Source organism: Neolamprologus brichardi, chromosome 17 (genome assembly GCF_056152115.1).
Source record: "Neolamprologus brichardi isolate AB-2024 chromosome 17, ASM5615211v1, whole genome shotgun sequence".
NCBI lineage: Eukaryota > Metazoa > Chordata > Actinopteri > Cichliformes > Cichlidae > Neolamprologus > Neolamprologus brichardi.
In genome coordinates this window covers 6,720,517-6,732,954 of record NC_142120.1, presented here as the reverse complement: position 1 = coordinate 6,732,954, position 12,438 = coordinate 6,720,517, and the positions used below count along the sequence as shown (strand labels likewise).

The 12,438-nt window shown below is 42.0% G+C and overlaps 1 protein-coding gene across 1 annotated transcript; it reads left to right on the top strand.

The window, feature by feature from the left end:
- The first annotated feature begins 470 nt into the window (after positions 1 to 470).
- Positions 471 to 12,194, top strand: wnt7ba (wingless-type MMTV integration site family, member 7Ba). Its single transcript, XM_006780582.3, has 4 exons — positions 471 to 849; positions 1,977 to 2,203; positions 7,200 to 7,471; positions 10,499 to 12,194. Exons 1-4 carry the CDS (start codon positions 767 to 769, stop codon positions 10,976 to 10,978), a joined length of 1,062 nt encoding a protein of 353 aa, XP_006780645.1. The 5' UTR covers positions 471 to 766; the 3' UTR covers positions 10,979 to 12,194.
- Positions 12,195 to 12,438: the final 244 nt, after the last annotated feature.

Sequence of the window (12,438 nt, the reverse complement as noted above, 5' to 3'; positions counted from 1 at the left end):
TGCCAAAAACCCAGAAGATTATTATTTTTAAAACACTGAAGCCAATTTTGGGTAATTCAAATATGCAGTTATTCTCTGACATTGTTGTTTTTCAGAGTTAACAATATTACTGGTTGAGTTTTGGATGTGCTGGACTTAACTGTAACCCTGCAGTGGTCACGGGTCCGAGCACAACGGGGGGATGAGGACAAAAAGGAATAACGAGAAACACGTTTAGCAATCGACTGCCACAAAAAAAAAACTTTAAAAAAATATTTTTAAAAAAAACGCGAGAAAGAGAGCAGGGTGGGAGAGGCGTGGACGTGGGTAGGAGGTGTGTAGGGGGTGGAACACAGAAGGATGCAGGGTGTGCAGCCTCATCCCGGGGGCTGGTGCACCGGGGGAAAAAGGCCACCGTCTCTCTCCCCTCCAAATACTATAACAGTCTCACTTTTGGAGACGCATCCGGACATCCGGAACCCCATCTGCCTCCCCCCCTCCCTATACCCTCTCTCCTCTCTCTCTCTCGCCTTTAACACCTAGCCCGCTTTCAGTCCAGGTGGCAGAGCGCACATCGGCCGAGGGATGCAGACTCTCATCTCCAACAACACACGGATAGCGGAGCTGGGAACAGCCGCCGACAGCCACGGCTCCGTTAGCTAAAGAAGGCGAACAGCTCTGCATTTGCGTGGACTCTAAAAAAAAGGATACATTTGTTCTCAATTCTTCTTCTCCCTTTTTTTCTTAAACCCAAGCGAGCAAATCAAGCTGTGTTCAATGCGCAACCATGCTCATCATCTCATCTCGCAGTGCGCTGCTGTCCGTCTACTACCCACAGATCTTCCTCATCCTCACCAGCGGTAGCTACCTGTAGGTTTCTTCTGAATGAACACGTGTAATTTCTCCAGCAGGTAGTAGTGCCTTGTGCGCAAATTAGCCAATTACGCACAGGGAAATTGGACTAACAGAGAGCGAAGTTTTGTTTTGTTTTTAGTGCAGGTGTTTATTACAGCTGATTTTTTTTTTTTTTATTATGATGATTATTATTTTTAGCTCAGCATTTGACTTTGCAAAATGAAGAAATCCGACTCGTGTTTGCATCTCGTTCTGGTGTGGCAGAGATTTTATTTTAGAAAGTGGGGTAAAAAGAAATTTGGACTATACATTGCCTCAATATACGGGAAACATGGGGAGGAAATGCGTGATTTGTGTCGTGCAGTTAATTTCATTTTATTCTATCATAGACTGCCAAGGAACAAGAGCTGTGGATTTTTCCTTCAACATATGGCCACGTGTGTCATTTTCCGTCTCATATTGAGCCATAAAGATTGAATGAATTCGCTTGAGTGTATGCATGTAGCCAATATTTAATCGGCAAGATTTGTGCACGTCCTAGTGTGTGCGCAGCTGATGAGATAACCTGCCCTCGTGGATTTACACATTACACCAGAACCACTTTGTCATAGAAGCACCTCGTCAGACAAGGGCCATAATTGGAAAGCAGCATATGGAAAAGCCTCATTTTTGGATTACTCCATGCTTTGCCCACAGGCCCAGGCCTATGTAATGAGCTCTTTTCTTACAACATTAAAAGACCCAGACCCTCACAGAGAGAATGATTGCTGCACCATACATGCCTCTCATTCATATTAAGGGCAGGTTCTGAAGCCTTAAAGTAGCAGTGCTGGTTCATGTTTTATATAATATAGAGAAAGAGAGGTGGACAGAAATGTCTGAATTTGAAAACCAGTTTTTCTAATTAAATACAGCACTTTCTTATGTCTATATTAGAGTCCATTAAATCAAACATGATAAGACTTGTGTTTTTATTTAGTTATCTTGACAAATGTACCCATTTCTCCTTTTGACAATAACATCTTGATACCCAAGCAAGGTTTAAGTCGGGGGCAGAATTCAAATCTTTCTGATTTCACTCAGATTTCAGTTCCATAATTTCTATTGTTCTCTCTCAATACGCTCCATTACTCTCTGCCTAGGGCGTTGTCTTCTGTGGTAGCTCTGGGTGCCAACATCATCTGCAACAAGATACCTGGACTGGCCCCACGTCAGAGAGCCCTCTGTCAGAGTCGCCCCGATGCCATCATCGTCATTGGTGAAGGTGCCCAGCTGGGCATCAACGAGTGTCAGTACCAGTTCCGCTACGGCCGGTGGAACTGCTCAGCCCTGGGAGAGAGGACCGTGTTTGGACAAGAGCTGAGAGTAGGTCAGTCTGGTTGAAAGTCAGCTTCTACAAGAAGTATTAACAGTTTTTCAGTATAGACACATAGACTGTATGCAAAAGAAGGAGGCAGCCACTGCATGGTTACCTAAAGATTGCAGATACGTTTTTGTTTTGCTTGCATCATGTTGGATTTTTTTGAGCCAGAGGTGACTACATAAAGACAAGCAAGTCAATAAATAAGTTATCAGCTAATGGTAGCATACTTGGTTAGCAAACTACAGCCACAAAATATACTGCTATACGAACCTGCTAAATCTGTGCTAACTAACATATGCTAGAATTTAAATTTCTAACACTGAAGCAAAAAATATTTCATGACATAGACATCACAGCTGGCCAAAATAGTTTGTCAGTTAATCCCAAGATAATCAGAATCAGAATCCTTTAATAATGCCTAAGGAAATTATGTATATACCATTAGTGCAAACATACCAAGAATCTCAGCTCAGTAACTTAGCGGAGGTGTGTCAATGCTCATTTAAATCAAAGAGACCGTGTCCCAAATTTTAAGTCTTAAAAAGATCCAAACAGGTGAGTTAGGAAATATTCTGCCTTCCTACAGTTGTTATGAAGAGGAAGATTGGCTTTAGAGACTTAATCTGTGTTTCGTATCATGCTCTAAACATTGTTAATTTCATCTTTAATGCTGGTTATTTCAAAACTGAGTCAGTATGGACTGATGTATGCGTTCTAGATACCTCGGCACTCGAATGTCAAAACTTGGGAGTGACATCACTCCAGAGTTAGCACATTCCAGAAAAAGACAGGAAAAACAGCATTTGTTTTGGTTCTTAGCAAGGTAGAGCCATGCAGGTATTACTACCAACACTGCATAATACATATTTTTTACACTTTTTTTGTGATACAAAACACATTCATGGATAGAGCCTGAGTGCTCTGAAAATGCTTATTTAGTGAGTCAAAAATACAGAATAGTGGTAGTACGGATGAGAAGTTTACCGTTTTTCTACTGTTTATGTTTATTGCTGCCATCTCAGGGTATGTTGGTCTGCTCCAACTTTTCTGAATGGGAAATCCAAGTTGAGGGGGTTTTCCACAAAAAATGTACAAATCATAATTTCTGACTTATTCAGGAACGCACCATGAGTACCTTTTGGAGTCAGCCCCTAGTGGCCATTGGAGGAACAGCAGTGTTTTACACTTTGGGTTCTACCATGGAGGTTCCTGCTTGTAGATTGTAGAATATGTGAAAAGTAGGCTGAGACTGAACAGCTTCAAGGACGAGACAGGGGTGTTTGAGATACTGACATAGTATCAAGTACAGATTGACAATATTTAATATAATATGACCTATTGAGAGTAAAAAGGTGACAGAAGAAAGTTTATTGGCTAACATTTTACAACAGTCTGATTAAATTAAATAAGGTCCAACAGGTGGAAATGATAGATGTGATAACAGGTGGACTGTTCAAACCAAGCCCAGCCGAGATTTCCCATCACTGAAAGTTGAACATCAGCGCGTAGACGAAGCCATTCTTCTTGCCACGAGAATCTCTTCTCATTCTTCTAGTGTTGACTTTGAACGTCCTGTCACTATTGTCAGCGCTGTGAGGAAAAAGTTGGAGCACTGATGAAGGCATTTCTGTTTGGAGCTCCACACGAGAGAACAATGAATGAACAAACTCCAACTCTAACGGCTTTGCTAGTATTCCCAAAGGGGATTTAAGCGACTCTGCTTGCCATGCATCGTGGTTGATGGGGCAAAGACTTTCTCTGTGAAGCCTCGCTTTAGGTCCATCTCTGAAAGCGATGCATAAACACAGACACAAACACACCTCCCCGCTTTTAGTCCACATTCTTCCCAGTTTTATTCCTCACAGGAGCGTGTTTGCTCCTAATGTGAACCTCTCATGTAAATCACATTGTAGTTGGAGCTGTTTTGTTGCGGTCTCGCTGTGGGTTTGGATGCACGTTTAATCTAGCATCTCTGGGAGCAATCACTTTCTTCAACATGGGAGACGGGCAGACGAGACGTCTGGATCGCTTTATTTCTTTTGTCAGAGGAAATGTCTCTTTTCTTTTGTGGTGTGTGAACAAGACTCAGAGAGACGCTCTAGACCTTACTTTGATCCTCGTGCCCTTTCCATGAGGAACAATTAAAAGACTTTATTTTAATAAGAAGTAAACTAGTTAGCAGGCTGCAACAAATGTGTGAGCTTTCTAGATTTTTTGGGGGGAGGGGGGTTTGTAAAATAATTTCTTGTAAAATCACACACATCTGTCACCTGATTCTTACCCATTTTCTTTAGTCTTAAAGACAGAAATGTGAGCTAGGGTCTTAGCCCCCTCTCATGTGGCCAATGTGCCATCCACCACTTTATTTGATTGACCTGCTGAGCCTGTGAACTCATTAAATGTTGAGAAAAACCAGCGAAATTCATGCAAAACCACTAATTGAAGTCAGCTCCAGCAGCTGGATGGCAACAATGGAACCCTGCATGCACTGCTGTACAATCAAAACAAATCACAGTGCGAAGAGATGGCTGTTTGGCTATTGAATGCGCCTGATGCATGGAGAAAGACTCAACCATACAATATATCCGAATGGGTCGCAGATTCGGCCTGATGAGAGACGACTAAAGAGTTTGTTTTGAGTTATGGAACGAGCGAACCGCAGGCCTGATGGTTTGCGAGAGCGAGTTTGTCAGGTTGGAGGCGCGCCATTAGAATCGCCTCCACCAGAGACGCCATGGATTAATACTCTGGGGCTGCTCAGAAGAACGGAGGCCCGGCATTATCCTGATTGGTGAGCGGGGATATCCTGTTACCAGCTTCTGTGCCAATAAATCCATCCCCTTTCTGCCCCCCTCCCCCACCCCATAAATATCAACGTGTTTATTCTGAAGTTCGATTGGTGACACGCAAAAAGCTTGGAAATGGGCACATCTCAGTCGAGCCTGGCCACAGATTATTTCAACATGCAACACACAGCAGTATCATTTGCTGGAATGATGCGGACCGCCTAAGACAGAGACAGAATGACACTTGAGCTGCGTGAGAAATCCCATTGATGAAAAACATTAAGCAAAATAACTGCGAGTGCTGATCTTTAAAGGGAAAAAAAAGCTCCTCCAGTCAGCCAGTAGATGTCACTTGTGTTTTCTTCACCATGGTGATCACTGCTTCAAAAGTTACCGACTAACTGTGCAGATCAGCGATGGAGCATGAAACAAGGCTTACGGAGAAAAGATGGAGTCATGAAACTGTGCCTTTACTCTTAGGCTCATTATTTTGCCTCTTACAGTAAATTTACGGAAGGCATTAACAAATACTGTTATACACCACTGCTCCCTTTCATATTTAATCATGTCCTTAAAGCAATGAATTTTTTTTTCCTCTAAAGCCAAAGAGCAGCAACCCAGCTTTGCACTTCAATACATTTTGAGGGCTTTTGCCTTTTCCGGAAAGCTGGAAACGAGGGACTAGAGAACTTGTCGTGAAATGCAACAAATGTTTGGCTGCTGGGGTAACCCCATAAAATTGAAAGGCCTTTTGTCTGCCCGCACAGAAGTGTTTTCTTTTATTTTTGCCTTGCGTGTTATTTGATGTCAAGTCAAATCAAATCATTAAAAAAAGAAGAAGGGCATTACAAAGCATGCATGGTGACCAAGCTTTACTTGGACGGACCTTAGGACAGACTTCACAGCTAAAAGAGAATAAAATAATAATAAAAAGGAAAAGTTAAAACAGGACAAGTATATGCAAATGCCAAATATTCAGCCTAGTTTAAAAGCCAAAAACATAAAATGTGTTTTCAAATGATTTTCTTTTTTTTTTCAAAAAAGAACGCTAGTTTTGGAGAGGTCCTGATTTAACTCTTTACCCCTTGAAAGCCTAATAGGAGGAATCCTTGAAGCTTTAAGGTATCCCGAGAAAATAGATCTTCAGCGGTTTGGTGACCTCATGGTAATTCTACCATAGGTCTGCATAACCTCTAATTGAGCAGAGGGCTAATTAACTAAAAGGAGTGACTTGGTAGTGTCAAGGAATCAGTACATCAGAAGTGATTTTCAATGGGTCAAGACAAAAGTCTTTAAGCTTACAAACATGGGCCACAGTCCAGAAATGCTGAATGCTATATTGTCTTTAAGTCCAACTTTTTCCTGATAGTAACACTTTTTGCTAAGAGCATTTGAAAAGATGTCAGAAAGACAGAGAATAATGTCTTTCTGACATCTTGTCAGGTTGCTGCCTTGATAAAAATGAATATAGTATCGAAGGGGTTCATTCCTCTTGCAGAGTGTCTGTTAAATATTTCAATGCTCAGTTCAATTCAGTTTTTCAAGTGGAAATGTTAAAAATCCCTTCAGTTGTGTCCTCATGAGCTGAAAGGTATGCTCCACTACATTAAGATCAGGTGACTGATTTGCCCATTCTCTTTGCCTGGAGAAACTCTTGGGTTGCTTTTGCAGTATACCATAACAATGCCTCCACCATGTTTGATAGATCGATCATGAGCTGTTCCTTTCCTTCTGCATACTTTTCTCCTCCCATCATTCTGGTACAAATTCATCTTGGTTTCATTTGTCCAGTGATTTCTTTTCAAGAACTCTGCAAGTTTCTTTTGATGTTTTCTGGGAAAGTCTAATCTGGTCTTCCTAACCAATCTGCACCTTAGCATAAACGCTCTGATTCTTAGATTTTTGCATCTCTTGACTGTAGACTTTGACAACAGCAACAGGTCCACCTGTTCTTGACTTTGTTGTGAAGTTGTGAAGAGGTTTTTCTTGACCATGTGAACATATATTTCAATTTTATTTTGTGTTGGTTTTGGTGTTGCTGAACTGGCCAGTGAACCAGGTTGTTGATTTGGCCACTCCTAAAGTTTCTGCTCTCTCTCTGATAGGTCTGGTTTTTCAGACTAATGATGGCCTCCTTCACGTCCATCAGCATCTCTATGAACCTAATATTGGAATAACAATGGATTCGGTATATTAACATGATTCTATTTCTTCAGGCAGCAGGGAAGCAGCGTTCACTTATGCCATCACGGCTGCTGGAGTTGCCCACGCAGTAACCGCAGCGTGTAGCCAAGGCAATCTGAGCCAGTGTGGTTGTGACCAGGACAAGCAGGGCTACAATGACCAGGAGGAGGGCTGGAAATGGGGAGGCTGCTCAGCTGATGTCAAATACGGCGTGGAGTTTTCGCGGCGTTTCATGGACGCCCGCGAGATCAAGAAAAACGCCCGGAGGCTGATGAACCTGCACAACAATGAGGCAGGGCGAAAGGTAACACATGATCACAAAACTCTGTCTGACCAGTTGTAAACGAAACAATAAAGCAAATAATAATTAAACGATGTGTGACATAAAACGTGAGGGTTGGTAAGGACGACTCCCAAATGGAGCTGTGCCACAGGCCTACAGCCCATTCACTGAATTACTAAGCATTAAGTCAGAGTTGAGGATATTATCCCCCACCTCCTTTCTCAGCGGCAGCACCAAAGACCACACTTCTGCGCCACCACAAATACTGAACCGACCGGAGGGACTTCCAAAAATGCGATAACCACGAGGGGAAAGACAGAGTTTCTCTTAAGACCAGAGCTGTAGACAAACAAGTTACAACATGATGTAATTATGAGCTTTAAGTCATCTCACATTGAAAATGCATCGAAAACAAAATACAGCTCGGTCACCAAGGCAAACAGTCACCTGTCAATTTTGTCATCTGAAAATATTTGTATGGCAATATAATATAAATCTGGCTCAAACCACAATGTAACTCTATACATGCATGGTTGCACAACGGCTCTGGTCAGTTTTCTCGGGCTGACATGCTATTCTGTGGTCTCAGCAAAGGTAAAGTTAATTACAGACTACAGTTCGGGGGTATGAGTTATTTTCCCCAGGTTTTGACATAAAGTTGGCCTATATGTTGCTGTGCTGAAAGTTGAAGTGCCCACAGAAAACCCAACTCACCAGAACAGACAGACTTTAAGGCTGAGCGAATGCTATTAGGCATTTTAAGCAATGGACCTGCAAATTTAAAATGACCATTCGCAACACACAGAAGTGTGTACACCCCCGCGCAACGTCAATTAAATGTCAAATTATTCAAAATGATGAACTTGTACTAGCTGCTTACTTTTAAGTTGAATGGTCAAGTGTTTGTTCTCCTGTGAAATTAAAAACAGGCTGATTCTATTCAAAATACAGGAAACCAGAGCAGCAACTTTTAATAAGATTCAATCCGCTTTGGCATGAAGAATATCGGTGTCACACAGATTTTCTGAAGAGATGCTGTGCCGTTCATCAGAGACATTTCTTTCAGCTGTTGGTGTTCTGCTGGATTCCAATCAGGCAATATACTTGGCCTGGTCATAGTTTTGAGTTTTCCTTCCTTTAGAAACTTTTGTGTGCTTTGGATGATTATCATGCTGGAATATTCGTCTTCTGCCAGTCATTTTGTCAGCCGGTATTTTGGGATTTCCACGGGTAGCCATGGCCCAAGCTATAAATGTCATCTCTTCAACCTCCTTTGCATTCATTCAGCCCCGTATCACCTTCGAGCTTCACTGCTGGTGTGGGGGTCCTGGATGAGTTTGCGCCAAACACATTGGAACCTATCTAAAGAAAATAAATGTATCTGGCTTCATCTGACCAAAGAATGCTCTCCTAAAACCAATTTTTGTGTGGAACAGCAAGCAGGACCTTTTTTGGAAGTCATCCTTAGAGCTTGCACCGTCCTTTCGCACTGTCTCAGATGTCACACAAACTCTGACTTTCACTGATAAGATAAACAGAGGCTCAAAAGTTACCTCTCAGATTTGAACTAGTCTACAGACTATGGTCTGTGGTGACATTTCAGGAGGTCAGTGGCACTATGGCTGGCTCTGTTACTCTTGATTAGTGCTGCAGCTGTGTTTTGACTGCTTTTGAGTCGGTTACTGATCTTTCTCCATGTTTTTCCAACCTATTTTTCAATTCCTTTGGCAATTCTACTCTATAAGAAGCCATAAAGCAGCCAAGCAGACAGACAGCCCATAGCGTCAACATTAAAAGGGCTGAGGGGGATCAACACTGCTAAAAAAAAGAATTAAGGGAACACTTCATTATCGTAGTGTAACACAAAAATCAGTTAAAGTTTTAGTTATGAAGCATGAACCACTTTGAATGAATTTATCTGCTTTGATTAAAATCAAAGTGATAACATGTGGAGACAATCCTCGAAAAGGGAATGGTTTTGCAGGTGATGCCCACAGACCATTGCTGTCTCCTTATCCTCATCCCTGTATACGATGTTGCAGGCAGCGTAACGTTTGCCACACCAGTTCCATACTCTTCTGCATCTGTCACATGTGCTCAGTGTGACAGTGTTTGCTCAGAAAAACATGCATAAATAGCTTTCATGTTCATGTTGTAGGGCTCTGGCAGTGAACTTCCTGCACCTCTTCATACAAAGGAGCAGATACCAGACCTGCTAGTGCGTTGATGTTCTTACACAACCGTGTCCAGCTCTCCTCGCGTAACGGTCCATCTCCTGGTATCTCCTCCACATTGTTGAGAGTGTGCTGGGAAATACAGCAACCCTTCTTGGATGGATCAACCCTGAATGGGTTAGGATTTACGTACCAGCACCCCCAAGCACCACCGAGGACACTAGCAGTAGCCAAAACTGAAGAAAATTCAGTCAGGTGGGATGAGGAGAGAGGAATGGTCTGTGGCCAGCACCTACAAAACCATTCCCTTTGTGGCGACTGTCTTGTTGGCTCTCCAGTGCACCTGTTGTCACTTTCATTGGCACTAAAGCAGATTAAATCAGAATGGTTTTTGCTTCCTAAATGGGCAAGTTTATATCCATGACGTTTAACTGACTTTGATGACCAAATGTTCAGTTAACTTATTTTGAGTTGGGTATGTTCCAGCAGTTAGGCCAACTGGAAGTCAAGGATTTACTCAGTTTGTTCTCATGATAATGAGATTTCTTGTGTGTAAGCAATCTCAGGTGCAATTAATTTTTATTGCATTGAGTTTCTATTGTAAGACCTGTGTTTTCAAAATACTCTTTCTTAAGTTCTTTGCCAAGTTTTAGGAATAGCATTCTGCTTAACATAAAAATACAAGGTAAGGTGAGGACAAGAGGTACAAGAGTGTTTTACTGACCATGAATTATTACTGGGTATAGTCAGCTATAACTATAATACGGTATAATACTATAGTTAGTTTATCCTGTATCTATTTATCCTACTGATTAGGCTTTTAACCACCATGATTAATGTGTACCAACCTAATATCTACTCTCTGTGCGCTCAGATCCTGGAGGAGAGAATGAAGCTAGAGTGCAAGTGTCATGGTGTATCTGGTTCCTGTACTACTAAGACCTGTTGGATCACCCTGCCAAATTTCAGAGAGATCGGAAACCTGCTGAAGGAACGCTACAGCGATGCAGTTCAAGTAGAGCCAGTTCGAGCCACGCGGCTTCGCCAACCCTCCTTCCTGCGTCTCAAACAGGCTCGAGGCTACCAAAAGCCCACAGACACAGACCTGGTGTACCTGGAGCGCTCTCCCAACTATTGCGAAGAGGACAGGGCCACAGGAAGCACAGGGACAAGAGGAAGACTGTGCAACGGCACCTCGAGCCTCGCAGACGGCTGTAACGTGATGTGTTGTGGTCGGGGTCACAACACACACCACTACACGCGAGTCTGGCAGTGCAACTGCAAGTTCCACTGGTGCTGTTTCGTCAAGTGCAACACATGCAGTGAGAAATCAGAGGTTTTTACTTGCAAGTGAGGAAACGATGAGGCAGGGTACAGAGAAAGGAAGGGAAAAGGGACAAGGGTACGAAGGGAAGGGAATATAAGAAGCTGGAATTGGAAGTGAAGAATTTTGGAGGTATTTATTACATTTTGCACATTCTGACATCCCATCTGGAATGGAAAACAACGTGGAATTTGTTTGGGAGCAACAGACATAAATATTTAAGACACGTAACTGCTTGCATGCTAGAGTAAAAGTGACATGACAGTGAAAGGATTTTTAAGATAATATCAGTGAGGTATCCTACAGATGTTCTACAGAAGAAAAGAAAGGCGACTGTTGGATCTTGGAAAACGTCTGGAACACGCTAACTGGAAATACTATGAAGTAAGATTGCAGCGGAATGCGTTCAGCTCTACACTGTATTCGGTTTGAACACTGAAAATGAATTATTTATGTCAAAATATTTTTCACACTTAGAGGATGATTAGCAAATTCACGTGCTCTGGCATTTTTTTTCGGGCAGGCCACAATGGTTTTTTTCATATGGAAGCTCAATTACAGCAACTAAACAGCAAAAATAATCTTTTTCCATTTTTTCCTCCCATAAAGGGCAAATTACTAGTGCTTTATTCTCTTTTTTTGCACTCACGTGGTTATGTTTTCTTTTTTTATGTCATGAGACATTGGTTACTTTGGGGAGCTGTTGGGTCATGGACATACACTCACCGCCGATGCTTTCCTATGCCAAGAACCAAAGAGGCAGAAAAATACACATGAAGTACTTTTAAGCACCGTACTTGTCAGTTTGAACGGCACCTCGTCTTGACTGTGTTCACTGTTTTGTTTTTGGAAGGCTCTTGACTTCTGTGAAAACCATGTAAGCCTCATTGGAACTCTATAGAGGTGCAATCAGGTTCAGATACATCCAGCATTCCCATGAACGGCAGAGACGTGGAATTCCACATTCATGGTCTGTGCTTACACAAGGCCTTCCAGCGCGGTTTAGGCCTGCCTGGATGGATGGCATGTACCCCAACCACACGGAAGAGGGTATGTGAGGATCAAAGGCCTCAAAGCTATTTTTGGACAGAACCCTTAATGTATTCAGAAATGTTTATTTAGGCTTTATATAACTTACAAAACATTTTGAAGAGTATATTTTTATATGAGGAACGTGGCACTTTATGTCATTTAAGGTGGAAAGAAAGTCACTATTTAGGAGTGCTTTCTGACATCATTGTATACAGATTGAAAAGCTTTAAGTTATTTGGAATTTTTGTTTTTCTTCAAGGTTCCTAAACTGTAAATATTCTACATGTTTTATCAAAAGTTGACCAGATCGTCTATCTTCACATGATCCTTCATAACTCAGAGTGGGCTCTAATAGTTAGTTGTCAAATCAAAGTAATGCAAAGGCAAGTGGAAACCACTATTAAAGTGGACCTATTGTGCTTTTCCTTGTTTTCTATCACATTTATAATGCTACAATG